Here is a 13,205-nt window from a genome sequence, read left to right as displayed (position 1 = left end):
AGTGGCCATTGCGTTTGTTACCAATACAAAACTTTCTGTCATTTTTTGCGGGGGGAAATTACACACATGCACACTTTATCTAATTCCCACACAAAAATAATCGTCTGTCACTACGAAACTCACACATACTAAATTAAAATCACACTTACATTTTTCACACACACATAGATACATTCTGTGTCATTACAGTATAATGACACACCGCAACTACACTGAAAAGTTGCTAACAGCCGTGGTTGTAACAACTGTCGATATGCATTATCGATAAATTCAACTACTCGGTTAGGGAAATAATGTTTTTAAAGTGATACAAAGGTAAGATATTATTATAAAAATAGACTTAATTTATTATATACTACAAATCAAACATCTTCATGTAAAATAAACGATTATAAAGAGTAAAGATTTGATTGTTTGTTTGTTAGCATTGAATAGGCTCCGAAACTATTGGACCGATTCAAAAATTATTTCATCGTTGAGAAGCTACACTATCCTTGAGCGACATAGGCTATACTATATTTTTAAAAATATTAGGGATCTTTACTAAAACTCCAATAATGTAACCCAAGGGATAAAAAAATATCCTAAAAAATTCCTTACATTGCGTGCGCTGTAAAAACTAATGATAATAGAAATATATAATGTAGTAAGACTTTGTAGAACACATCATTATCTACAATAATTGTATTTGCTCGCAAACAAAAAAAAAAACTGACTTCAATTACATCGACAAGTATACAAAATATATGTAATATATACGCGTTATCAAAGGTTACTCAAAAAGTTGTTATCAGATCTCGATGAAATTTAAGCGCAACCACATGATAAACATCAGCTTTATATTAAATTAAAAATCATCAAAATTGATCCACCCAGTCAAAAGTTCTGAAGTAACATACATAAAAAATACACTCGAATTGAGACCCTCCTCCCTTTTTGGAAGTCGGTTAAAAAGTGTCGCGACAGCATATGTCTAACTATTAACTAATAATTATGTTACAATACGTTTGGTGCAACGTTGTTGTGCCAAACAATGCCAGTCTACAATAAACGATTTAAAATTAACCCACATTTTGAGGAGTTGATGATGTACACTGTGATGTCAACGAATGTTGATGACTCTGAAAGGATGGATTTAACATTGTTAATTTTCAAAGTTGGCAAGTCTAAGTTTTGTTTCACTACTATGACTAAGGTGAACCATATCTTGATTACCTTGTACATGAGACAAAAAAAAAAACTTACGGGCCAAAAACAGTGTGGCGTTAGTGTTGGTTTGGTGCCCTCGACTAATCCTTCTATTGTTCGCCAACACTTGAAAATTAGTGGTATTGATATGATCTGAACAAATTACACTATTTTTTGTGGGCGTCCAGGTTAATCTGTTATTACATTTTTTTTCATGTATCCCTTAAATTTGGATTTTCAGAAAACCTGCCAAATTTTTATATAAAACATTATGGTCGAAGTTTACATTAAGTAATTCTAGTAAAATGTATTAATAACTCGTAATACGCGTATTATATTTAATTTAATGCAATTTTATTATATAACTATGTTTATTAAAAAAAGCTAGCAATATTATATTTTAAATAAATCAAAATCTCAAAAATGTCTGTCACCTCTTTTGCCTTTGCCGTTTTTATCGATAACTATCTACAAACAAACCGGTAACAACACTATCGCTCGGCGACAGTGACTTCTCGGAAATAGACTCCGATCAGTCGCTCGACCGATCCACATATTGTATGAGGGCGAGCGGCCGGTGTTGGTAAACAAATCGAGTCAACACGACCGATAATATTTGTAATTTTTAAGTTTAAAAAAGGTTTAAAAGTAGTATACAAGTAATAATGTGATTAAAAAATACTTACGTATGAAAGGTAACGGCATGTTTTAGTAAATTTGACGTGGCAGATCTTTTTTTGAAGCAAAAAACAGAACAATTTGGCATTTTTTAAAGGACGTTGATTCAATCGCGCAACTAGATTTAGTCTAGTGATCAGTGCGGCTGCAACTAGTTTTATTGTTTGCATATGGCCATTTGGCCTTATACCTTGACAGAGGGGAACGCCTGTACATGGCTACTCCCTCCGTGTTGCTCTTTGTTCGTAGCCTACGAACATTTCGAATTTTTACTACTGCCGTTTGTGAACTGCACACAAACACTTGAAATTTTTAAATAAATATGTTTAAATTTTATTGTGAACACAAACGATTTCATTTAATATCGTAAATATTTTACTCTTTTTATTTATAAGGTAAATTACAATCATTAGTCAAATAATTTTTATGTCGCTTGAATGTATCTTTTCATGTTTAACAAGATCATTCTTTCTCCTGAACTTCAAAGGGCATTGGGAACATTCGTAAGGTTTGTCTTCGCTGTGGTGGTACCTCATATGGCGTGTTAAATTTGAAGCGCGTGAGAATCTCAATCCACAAAAACAACAAACATGTAACTTTTCTCCAGTATGCGTCAATAAATGCTGTTTTAAATCACTACGTGTAATAAATGCACGACTACACGTGTCACATTCAAATGTTTTTTCTCCAGTGTGTCGCCTGAAAAAAATAGCATGTTAAAAACATTGCATTAATAAAAAAGTGCGCTACAAAGTCAACAATTCTTTGCGCATTGCAATTTATAAATATCAGTTTAATTTTTCCAATACCTAACATGATATTGTAGATGTCCCACTGTGCGAAAACTGCGCGGACATAAAGTACATTTGTATGGCGTTTGTCCGGTGTGCTTACGTTTGTGCGCTGTTAACCCCGACGACTGAGCAAATGATTCTCCACATATCACGCACGAGAATGGTTTTTCACCCTGTTAACAAATTTTTTGAAGTAAACTTCTTTATGCAGTTACGAATGCTTTACTTGGGGAGTAAGCAGGTGTATGCGTGACGAGAGCGTTGCGAAAAGTGTGATCGGGTAAGACGAACGGAAGTGGAGAGGGAGATCTAAGGTAGTGAAGATAAAAAGAGAGAGTTACATTTTGTATATTACTGTAGGTGTAACTAAGTTTTACTTCAGTCGTGTGGTCTAAAGCGCAATTTTTTTTTTTTTTTTTTTTCTGGCTAATACAAAAAATAAAAACAAAATACATTTTAATTTATATCGAGATATAGAAAAAAAAGTTAAATGAAAAATTTATTTGTTTTAGGAGCACCAATTATAACTTAACTTTAGACCCTGCTTCGATTCTAGCTAATAGTATTACAAAGGTTGTATATCGATGGCTCCTAAGTATACTGAGTCAACTCTACTTTTAATAACTTTATTTTTTTGTTACATAGGTAGATAGGAAATGAAGTAAATGTTATTAATATCTTAAGAAATTAAATTATCAAAAGTTGTTAGTTGACTCAGTATACTTAGGAGCCATCGATATAATAATTATAATTTTTATTTTTTCTCAAGAGCCTATTGCTGCTATATTGCCTATAATGATATACAAATATTATATCAAGTTAAGAAGTCATATGAGCATATTGTAAACATTCAATTGACATAAAACAGTAAGCAAATTTATAACATTTCATAATTGAAAGAGGTAGAAATAATGTTAAACAATTCTTAAGAACTATTTAAACAAAATTACCGTGTGAACTCTCAAGTGAACATTCAGATTTTGTGATAATGAGAATGTTCTTTTGCAATATGGACATGAGTATGGCTTATCCTTGATATGCGTGGCCAAATGAGTTTTAAGTCGAAAGCTGAAAAACAATTATTTTTATTAAAAAAATAGTTTTTTATTTTATTTTACCTACCTATTCAATTTAAAATACCTAGATGACATAATTTTTCCACATTTAAAACACTGCCTTTTTTGAATAATTTTGTCTTTTTGCTCTAAAACAAATATATTTGATTTAAAGTTTCCATTAGCAAAGGAAATATTTTTATTACATTTAGAAATTTTATCATCAAACTCAAATTTAATTTTTTCTGCTTCTTTAATATCACTGTTCATCTGAATATTTCTCAGCTGTAGATCAGATTTTTCACAAAGTTTTATAAAATCTATACATATATAAAGTTTTGTAATGCATTTTTCACATATTGTATTTGGAAGTCCATCGTTGGGGTGTATCTACAAAACATAACGTTTTAAATATTTTAAATTAACATGGTTATTTTTATTGTTAAAATTATTCAAAAGCGGGATAATTACCATGTTTTTTTTTATTTAATCTCGTGAACAAGACATTCGTGGTAATGACGAAATATCGAGCTCCGCAAAATAAAAATTAAAAACATGGTAAATATCCCGTTTTTGAATAATTTTAGCAATAAGGTATTAAATTTTTGTATCAATATTGGAGTTAAATAGTATATTTTTTTAAACTAACATCTATTTTCTTTTTGTGTAAACTTACTTGGACTTTTGATATAGACATTATTGTATTAGATATAGTACTAAAATCTCTTTTAGAGAAAATATTTATCATTGTATTTGAGTCTGATAAGCATATTCTACAAGTATTATTTTCATTCATATTTTATTATTACTATTTAGAATTAATAATTTTCATCAAATAATTTATTTTGACTTTGTACAAAAAGTAAACAACGTAAACGTCAAAAATTTAATGACAAATTGTCCAAAGCTACCAACTCAAAAAAAAAAAACTACTGGTAATGGCAATGCTACACTTCACTCCACAGTTTACACTACTGTTTTTGCTTTATGGAACAAATAATTATTTATAAAAGTGATTCAACTGCTTTCAATCATAAACTAGATAATATATTTTAATATTCCATAGTATGTAATATTTTAACCTAAATATTTTATTTTTCATTGAAACTAAACATTTAATAAAATCTAGGCAAATTAACGAGATTCGTTTTTATTAGAGCACATAGTAATATAACATAATAATCACTATGTCAAATACAGAGAGGAAGATAAATTTAATTAGACGTGAAAACCTTGCTATAATGACATAAAGCGGTAGTTTTCGTAACTTCAAATACCTACCTACTTACCGTATATTCAATGTACTGTGTTACCTACCTTGTACCCATAGATTATACACTTATATACTGGTACTTGTACCACTTTGTTTTTACGCTGTGAGATAGTAGGGTCAACAACCTTAGTATTGATTGACACTATTGAGTTAGTAATTAGTATTAGAGTTATCACTTTATCTGTAAAGGACTAAACGTACTCAAAGCTTTAATTTTTTAACTTTTGAAATGTCGCCTAAGTTGTATCATTTTCCAATTAGTGCACCGTCTCGTGGTGCAGTATTGGCTGCAAAAGTTATTGGCGTACCAGTGGAAATTAAAATAATAGATTTAATGAAAAAGGAACAGTACAACGAAAGTTTTATTAAAATTAATCCTCAGCACTGTGTACCGACTCTAGATGATGATGGCTTTGTTATTTGGGAAAGTCGTGCTATTGCCTGCTATTTAGCAGATAAGTACGGAACTAATGATGATGTATATCCTAAAGATCTACAGCGGCGCGCCGTCGTTAACCAAAGGCTATATTTTGATAGCTCATTCCTGTATCCAAGGATTAGAGCGATATGTGTAAGTCTTACGCTTAGTATTTAAGTTTCGAGCAAAAAAAAGGAATAAAAGTTATTGTAAGCTAGTTTATTCATTGCTCTGAGCTAATGATATTAAGGAATAAATAAAAAATATATACATGTACTTTTTATTGTTTATAAATGTAATTTTTAATATGAATGTAACTTTTTTATATTTAAAAATGTTTTACTTTCACAGTATCCTATAATTTATGATGGTGTAACAGAAATTAAAGAAAAATTGACAGATGATTTAAACACTACACTCGGTTTCCTCAACCAATTTCTAGAGGGGAATAAGTGGGTCGCTGGTGAGCATTTGACCGTAGCTGACACTTCTATTCTTGCTTCTTTGAGTTCAATCCTTGTAAGTATCTTTATAGTAGTAGTATTTAAAAAACAAGAAAAGTGATATTTTGTATAATAATAAACTTTTTTGAAATTTTCAGGAAGTTGGCTGGGATATCTCTCAATTCCCCAATATTCAAAGATGGCTGAAAGAATGTGCATCAATACCAGGTTATGAAGAAAATGTAGAAGGTGCTAAGAGTTTTGCATCTATTGTCAAGAAGAACTTGAAATAAAGTTTACAAATATATTAATTATTATATGTACTTAAAACTATTACAGTTGATCATATCCATTGTCAAATTTTTTTTTTTTTTTTATCTATGAAATTTAAGGACTATTTGCTGCTCATTTCTCACTTGCCTTGTAATAATAGTCTCTGATTTGAAACCATATTTGGACATGATTTGAATGACTTCAAGTGGAATGTTTTCTTTAATAAGCAAGAGGTAGAATGTGCCATCGGGAGACAGAATCTTTGGTATGATATCTAGTAGCCTATCCGTTACTTCTCTGCCTTTCTCTCCTCCTGCCCAACTTGCTTCTATCCCACATCCCCCACATTCTGCAGGCTCTGTCACCACATATGGAGGATTAAATATAACAATATCAAATTTATTATTGATAAAACAGGAAACCAAATCCATATTGATAGTGTCAAGTAATACTTTGTTTTGAAGAGCAGTGCTTAGAGACATTTCACAGGCTTTAAAGTTTATATCTGTACAAAAACAAAATGAGTTAGGGAAGGCCATTCCAAATGCTGTTATGACAACTCCACTGCCTGAACCAACTTCTAGGCAAAATGTAGGTTTCTTTGCCTTAAGATAGGGTAAATCTTTTTCTAGTGCATCTATGAGTAGAAAACTGTCTTCAGCTGGTTCATAAACATGATCAAAGTCAGTTTTATTTATATGATTTTGATAAGGTGTCTCCATATTATCAGTTAATGCAACCACGGTCTGAAGCTAAATTACTAGTGCTTTGCTCTGGTTCTTGTATTGTGGGTTCAGGAACAGATGTGCGAACACTCTTTTCCTTGTTAATCATGCGCCTTATTTCATTTAGCCTATCCTAAAAACAATATTAAAGGATTTTAAATAAAAAATTATTAAATAATATTTAATCACCGTGTCCCTTATAGTAAGTTTCGTGTAAATAGTATTTAAAGAATATGGTAAAATATTTATACAATACTTACTTGAGAAGCTTGTAAAACGTTTAGCACAACAGTGACTTTGTGTTTGCAAGCAATCAACTTCTTAACATAAGGGTCTAAATCAGGATGATTATTGAGTGCCTCTCTTACTTTTAGTAACTCTTCGTTTAGTGACTCGATTTGTTGCTTCAATTCCAACTGAGAAATCCTGAACAAATATAAATAACAATAAAAAAAATGCTTCGTCGTATAAATTTTTGTTCTAAGTCTTAACATATTGTTAAGAATTTACCTAGTAATCCTAACCCGGTCATCTAGTTGGTCCACTGTAGGTTTAAGTAGGCCTAGTAAACCTTCGGCTAGAGTATCCCTAGTCGGATTATCACACAAGTTGCCAGTATTTTCATCTGCCGATGTTGTAGTGCTTTCTGTGTCATCCATATCGTGACAGTTTAATCTCAATCACATTATTAGTTTAAAGTTTGTGATATTTGTACTGTTTTTGTAAAGTTCAAGATTTCATTACGTTTTACAAAAGTTCATAACTTTGACAGCTTACATTGACAAATGACAATTAATAACTTCTGGTTCTGACGTCTGCTAATATTGGGGCATGATTGGGGCATTGGGCGTAGGTATGCGATCTGAAATCGATTAATCGAAGAATCGATTTCTCGGATTAAATAAATAGATTTTTAAATCGATATGTTATACTGAATCGATTCAGTGAATCGATATTTCATCCTTGAATATCGACATTCGATTTTTTTTGTTTTGATAAAAATCAAAATTATTTACAATTAGCTGAATGTACTCGTAATATTACGGTGTTGCCGGTTAAAGGGTTAATTAATCAAAAACTCGCGAAATAGTATTCTTTGTATTTACTTTCTCAGTTCATTCATTATCTACTCTTCATATTTTCTCTTTCTATTTACTATCACTTACTTATCTCTTTCTTTATACACACTCGTCTTTTATGACAATATACTCTCAAAAAAAAACCACAAATACTAAAGAAAAAATATTTACAAAACTTAATTATTTTTATGAAAGTTTTTATTAAAAAAATGATAGGTAATAGATAAAGCTTATTATTCGGTGCAATGATTACAAAGTTGATAAAGATGTGTAGCGTAGTGACGCTGTATTTAATGAAACATGTTACTAATTTTGTACTAAAACAGTTTATATATTATTTTTCAAAAGAGTAACTGCGGAGTTTTTCGTCGATTCTTTAAGCAGAATCTACATTTCTATACATTTTGAATAAAGCTATTTTTGATTTTTGATTGAACCAATAATTGATTTCAGTCGGAAGAGCCTTAAACCCTTTCACTGCTTCCTTTATATCTTCAACCGGGACCGCTAAAGTAAATAACTTATATTCTTTCTGGACCCGACCGGTTGTTGTATCTGTATTGTATATGGAGTCGGTGTTTTTTTACTGGCATTATTATATCTAATTCTTGTAAATGGTCAAATGCTTTGAGTATAACCGACCTCGGTACTGGTTGGTTTGATGAGTTTGTGTTTGAGAATTTTGTATATGCGCGCGGCGTTGACGCGAACGAAAAGTTCTGACACTATCGTACTAATCTCTCAGACTCACTGAATTTGGCCCCACGTTTTATGAATTTTGAATTTTTTTTATTTTTAAATATTTGTTCGTTATTGTTAGAATGTAAAAATTGTTATTCGTCTTTTATTTAATTAAACTAATGTTCACCCTTAAATTAGCTCGCCTTACTAGATATCTTTATTCCTGTCACTCAGATTAATAAATTTTTATTAATTATCGCTTGTTCGACCACTATTGATGATTGTTCGATCATAAAAATAATTGAATAGTGTCAAATATTTAGTGCTGCTTTTTCAGTACTCTCGTCTTTAGTTTAATTTTATTTATAAATCGGTTTTTCAAATTTAAAAATTGCAGATTGTTAAAAACTTCCTAAGTCTAAATAAGATTTTTACAAAAGTACCTGAAATATAACTTTTTTTTTTTTTAATTTTCATTTACACAAACCTTGCCATGATAATCTAATGAATGCAACTAAATAAAAATATCCAATTCGGTGCAGTCATTTGGATGTTAAGAGCGTAGCCGCGTACATTTCTTTTATATATATATTTCTTTTATATATTTTCTTTAAACTACTTTTTTTTTACTAAGGTGTAGAGTTTGTGAAGTTAGGGCTTGTAGAGTTAGGACGTGTAGAGTTAGAAGCTTGGCTCTACATGAGATCTGATAACTTTTTGACAGTGCGAGCCATATGATCTCGTCTTGGCAACATTTTACATGAAAATGTTTTTGGTGGGATTTCACTTCTTTTTGTAAGTTGCTTATGACAATATTATAGCTGCATTTTACCTCCGACACATTTTATACCATAAATATCATCCAATCTTCACCATATTCGGTTTAAGCACGCTGTTTTCGATTTTATGTTGAACTGATATGCAAACGGACCTCCGCCAAAACTTAAATACCAAAATTACACAATGTAAATTTTCGACCTAAACTAATAACCGATTTTTATTTTTTATGTATTTTTTTATTATTATTTATAACAAGGAGTAACTAGGAGTCCCCATATCAATTTTCAGACCTCTAGCATCAAAATTTGCGGAAGTCTCATACAAACTACCATCCCCTAGTTTAAGGGGTTGGGGGGTAAAAGTTCCAAGTTTTAGAATTTTTTTCTTGTTTGTGTACTAATACTAGCTTACATACCAAATTTCAGCTTTCTGGGACTTCAGGAAGTACTCTAAGAATTTTGATGATCATCAGTGAGTGACGAAATCGGGGTTTTTTAGGTATCAATAAAATCTAAAGTATAAGAGCTATGTAATTGAAACTTTATATGTTTAATAAGTTTACTATTGACATTATATTCCGAGAATTTTGTTTATCTAGTATAATCCAAACCCAAGTTATGGGGGTTCAAAAAAACGACGAAGCACTTCGAGAAAAGATATGTAGTGCTTTTCGTTTTTTTTTTTTTTTTGGCTCGTCTTGGCGGGGGCACTACCGTGCCCCCAGATAGCTATATTAGCTGACCCCACAAACGTTGTTTTGCCATATATTTTATTAACCCCCTTAATCCCCCCCCTTTTATACCACTAAGTATGAAAAATAGATGTTGTTCGATTATCAGACCTACCCAATATGCACACAAAATTTCATGAGAATCGGTCAAGCCGTGTCGGAGGAGTTTAACTACAAACACCGCGACACGAGAATTTTATATATAAGTCAATTGTCAATAAATAAATAAAATAATAATTATACAGTTTTTTTGTTTGTGACAATCACAAAGTGTTCATTGCTCGCTATGTAACAACTTAAATGTAATTTTTTTATTTTCATTGGACCTTTTTCGTTTTAATTTTTCAATATCATAAAATAACTGAGAGTACGGAATGGATAAATGGTTATATAGGTTAGTATAAATAAATGATTGTTGTGTGTCTGTGGTGAGTAAGGTGACCAGAGCTCCTGGGGGAGATTCGGGGTAAGGTCGGTAACACGCTTGCAATGCTTCTGGTAATCGCTTACCATCAGGTGAGCCGTAACTCTTGGTTGGCGACCTAGTTGTATAAAAAATATTATAAATATTTATCATGTCTTATTTTTATCATAACAGTTGGAATATTTTTTTTTAATATTATCTCATCTGTTATGCTACGAAAAGAGATACATTTTTTCGATTTTGGAATATTTTTATTTTATTAATCGTTGTAGCGTAATATTTTATAGATTGCTTTCGTCAATGAATTGGCTCTCAAGTATCATATCATATATTATATTAATACACTTAGGTTTTTATGGGTATGGGTTAGGTTGGTTATGTTTGCCTTCTTATTTGGGAAAAATCTCACAATTACTCCACATAAATTGTATATCGCACTGTGAGGATTTATGGGTTAAACTTGAACTGCTAAATACCAATGGTCAAACTGATTATCTGTACATTTGCACCGTTTATATTCTCCCTCCGGTACAGAAACATATCTTGGAACACTTCATTTTAAATACAAATCATATAATTGATAAACTTAGCTCCTTTAACATTCAATTTTTCATCATCAATTCAATCATTCTTGGGGATTTTAACTTGGGTGATCTGTGTTGGAACTAGACAACTGGCCCTGCACTGACTCCGATAACAACGAATAATTTGTTGAATAACATGATTACTGATTTAATGTCATTAAATACTCTTACACAGTATAATTGTTGTAAAAATAATAAAAATCGCGTTTTAGACCTAGTAATTAGCTTTCTGGTTATCTCCCAATTGAGCGAAAGCAAGGACCCTCTTTCCGGGATAGAACCATTACACCCTCCTATTGAGTTTTCCGTTAAAATTAACTTTCAGAAAAAGCTCGAATCTTGTATTGGGGCTAGGTTGCGCTTCTACAATGACTATGACAAAATTACAAGTGCCCTGAATAATATTCTTGGGAAAAGAAATTGTCGAGTTATGATTGCTGTTCTGAGAATTATTATTGCTAAACATATGCCCAAATCCAAAACACGGTCTAGTAAATATCCGCTATGGTTTTCTGCAGCACTGATAAAAGTCATCAATGAAAAATTTAAATATAGTAAAAATGGCAACCCTCGTGATTTAATTACTTTTAAGTTGCTCAGGGAGCGTTGCGCGAAGCTTCATAATCATTAAACAGGTTTGTTATTTTTGTTGGCGTCCTGTCGTGTTGGCGTGTTGGCATGTTGGCTTGTTGGCGTGTTGGCGTATTGGCGAGTTGGCGAATTTGCGTGTTGGCGTGTTGGCGTATTGGCACATTGGCGTGTTGGTGTGTTGACGCATTAGCGTGTTGGCGTGTTGGCGCATTGGCGTGTTGGCGTGTTGGCGTGTTGGCGTGTTGGCGTATTGGCGTGTTGGCATGTTGGCGTGCTGGCATGTTGGCGTGTTGGACTGTTGGAGTGTTGGCGTATTGGCACATTGGCGTGTTGGCGCATTGGAGTGTTGACGTGTTGGCGTGTTGGCGCATTGGCGTGTTGGTGTGTTGGCGTTTTTAAGTGTTGGCGTGTTGGCGTATTGGCGTGTTGGCGTGTTGGCGTGTTGGGTTTTGGCATATTGGTGTGTTGGCGTGTTGGCGCATTGGCGTGCTGGCGTGTTGGTGTGTTTTCGTGTTGGCATGTTGGCGTGTTGGACTGTTGGCGTGTTGGCGTGTTGGCGTGTTGGCGTGTTGGACTGTTGGCGTGTTGGCCTATTGGCACCTTGGCGTGTTGGCGCATTGGCGTATTAGCGTATTGGCGTATTGGCGTATTGGCGTATTGGCGTATTGGCGTATTGGCGTATTGGCGTGTTGGCGTGTTGGCGCATTGGCGTGTTGGAGTGTTGGCGTGTTGGCGTTGGCGTATTGGAGTGTTGGCGTGTTGGAGTGTTGACATGTTGGCGTATTGGCGTGTTGGCGTGTTAGCACATTGGCGTATTGTCCTGTTGGCGTATTGGTGTGTTGGTATGTTGGCGTGTTGGACTGTTGGCGTGTTGGCGTATTGGCACATTGGCGTGTTGGCGTGTTGGCGTGTTGGCGTATTGACGTGTTGGCATGTTGGCGTGTTGGACTGTTGGCGTGTTGGCGTATTGGCACATTGGCGTGTTGGCGTGTTGGCGCATTGGCGTATTGGCGTGTTGACTCGTTGGCCTGTTGGGTTTTGGCATGTTGGGGTGTTGGGGTGTTGGCGTGTTGGCGTATTGGCAGATGTGTGAAGATGATGATGATGATGAACACGGAATCGACTATCTGTTTAAGCGTTATATCAAGTCAGTCAATCAGTCCACTGCTGGATAAAGGCCTCACTGAGTTCGCGCAAGACATCTCGGTTTTCCGCAATATAACAATATATTTATAAACCGCATGAAAAGCCGTTTAGTAAATTTTGAGGGAATCGATCACATACACTTTTGGGGACTTATTGTTATAAATACACTAACTGTTGCCCGCGATTACGTTCGCGTGGTTATGAAGATATGCATTACTATCAAGATGTTTAAGCAAATTATTTTTTTTTATTTCAGTCACTTGAAATGCTTATCACGCTTCTTCTATCTTTAATAGTGACATAGGGACAAAGAATGCGACTTTGTTTTATATTATGTAGTGAA

At 33.3% G+C, this 13,205-nt stretch overlaps 4 protein-coding genes across 4 annotated transcripts; 1 reads left to right on the top strand and 3 right to left on the bottom strand.

The window, feature by feature from the left end:
- Nucleotides 1-2,237: 2,237 nt before the first annotated feature.
- On the bottom strand, nucleotides 2,238-4,412 carry LOC123661417 (gastrula zinc finger protein XlCGF7.1-like). The gene is made up of 5 exons (XM_045596379.1): nucleotides 4,392-4,412; nucleotides 3,801-4,105; nucleotides 3,611-3,728; nucleotides 2,676-2,833; nucleotides 2,238-2,565 (listed from the first exon to the last, which is right to left on the bottom strand). The coding sequence occupies exons 1-5, from the start codon at nucleotides 4,410-4,412 to the stop codon at nucleotides 2,280-2,282; spliced, it is 888 nt and encodes a 295-aa protein (XP_045452335.1). The 3' UTR covers nucleotides 2,238-2,279.
- Nucleotides 4,413-5,073: 661 nt separating this feature from the next.
- Nucleotides 5,074-6,209, top strand: LOC123661945 (glutathione S-transferase 1-like). Its single transcript, XM_045596880.1, has 3 exons — nucleotides 5,074-5,559; nucleotides 5,758-5,925; nucleotides 6,008-6,209. Exons 1-3 carry the CDS (start codon nucleotides 5,218-5,220, stop codon nucleotides 6,140-6,142), a joined length of 645 nt encoding a protein of 214 aa, XP_045452836.1. The 5' UTR covers nucleotides 5,074-5,217; the 3' UTR covers nucleotides 6,143-6,209.
- LOC123661946 (methyltransferase N6AMT1) lies at nucleotides 6,100-6,937 on the bottom strand. Its single transcript, XM_045596881.1, has one exon. It carries the CDS (start codon nucleotides 6,842-6,844, stop codon nucleotides 6,224-6,226), a length of 621 nt encoding a protein of 206 aa, XP_045452837.1. The 5' UTR covers nucleotides 6,845-6,937; the 3' UTR covers nucleotides 6,100-6,223.
- LOC123661947 (SNAPIN protein homolog) lies at nucleotides 6,783-7,634 on the bottom strand. Its single transcript, XM_045596882.1, has 3 exons — nucleotides 7,358-7,634; nucleotides 7,108-7,273; nucleotides 6,783-6,980 (listed from the first exon to the last, which is right to left on the bottom strand). The coding sequence occupies exons 1-3, from the start codon at nucleotides 7,504-7,506 to the stop codon at nucleotides 6,849-6,851; spliced, it is 447 nt and encodes a 148-aa protein (XP_045452838.1). The 5' UTR covers nucleotides 7,507-7,634; the 3' UTR covers nucleotides 6,783-6,848.
- Between the last annotated feature and the right edge of the window lie 5,571 nt (nucleotides 7,635-13,205).

The sequence above is a fragment of the Melitaea cinxia genome, chromosome 17, assembly GCF_905220565.1.
Source record: "Melitaea cinxia chromosome 17, ilMelCinx1.1, whole genome shotgun sequence".
Taxonomy (NCBI): domain Eukaryota; kingdom Metazoa; phylum Arthropoda; class Insecta; order Lepidoptera; family Nymphalidae; genus Melitaea; species Melitaea cinxia.
Note: the sequence above shows the minus strand (reverse complement) of the source record. Positions and strands in the feature narration are given on the sequence as shown.

Excerpts from the sequence above, each read along its gene's own strand:
- LOC123661417 (XM_045596379.1), bottom strand. The coding sequence starts at position 4,412 with ATGTCTATATCAAAAGTCCAA. Across the intron at positions 2,834-3,610 it reads TTCACTTGAGAGTTCACACG|GGTGAAAAACCATTCTCGTG; the intron begins GTAATTTTGTTT and ends ATTTGTTAACAG. Across the intron at positions 2,566-2,675 it reads CATCTACAATATCATGTTAG|GCGACACACTGGAGAAAAAA; the intron begins GTATTGGAAAAA and ends TATTTTTTTCAG.
- LOC123661945 (XM_045596880.1), top strand. The coding sequence starts at position 5,218 with ATGTCGCCTAAGTTGTATCATTTTCCAATTAGTGCACCGTCTCGTGGT. Across the intron at positions 5,560-5,757 it reads CAAGGATTAGAGCGATATGT|TATCCTATAATTTATGATGG; the intron begins GTAAGTCTTACG and ends TTACTTTCACAG. Across the intron at positions 5,926-6,007 it reads CTTCTTTGAGTTCAATCCTT|GAAGTTGGCTGGGATATCTC; the intron begins GTAAGTATCTTT and ends TGAAATTTTCAG.
- LOC123661946 (XM_045596881.1), bottom strand. The coding sequence starts at position 6,844 with ATGGAGACACCTTATCAAAATCATATAAATAAAACTGACTTTGATCAT.
- LOC123661947 (XM_045596882.1), bottom strand. The coding sequence starts at position 7,506 with ATGGATGACACAGAAAGCACTACAACATCGGCAGATGAAAATACTGGC. Across the intron at positions 7,274-7,357 it reads GACCGGGTTAGGATTACTAG|GATTTCTCAGTTGGAATTGA; the intron begins GTAAATTCTTAA and ends ATATTTGTTCAG. Across the intron at positions 6,981-7,107 it reads ACGTTTTACAAGCTTCTCAA|GATAGGCTAAATGAAATAAG; the intron begins GTAAGTATTGTA and ends TATTGTTTTTAG.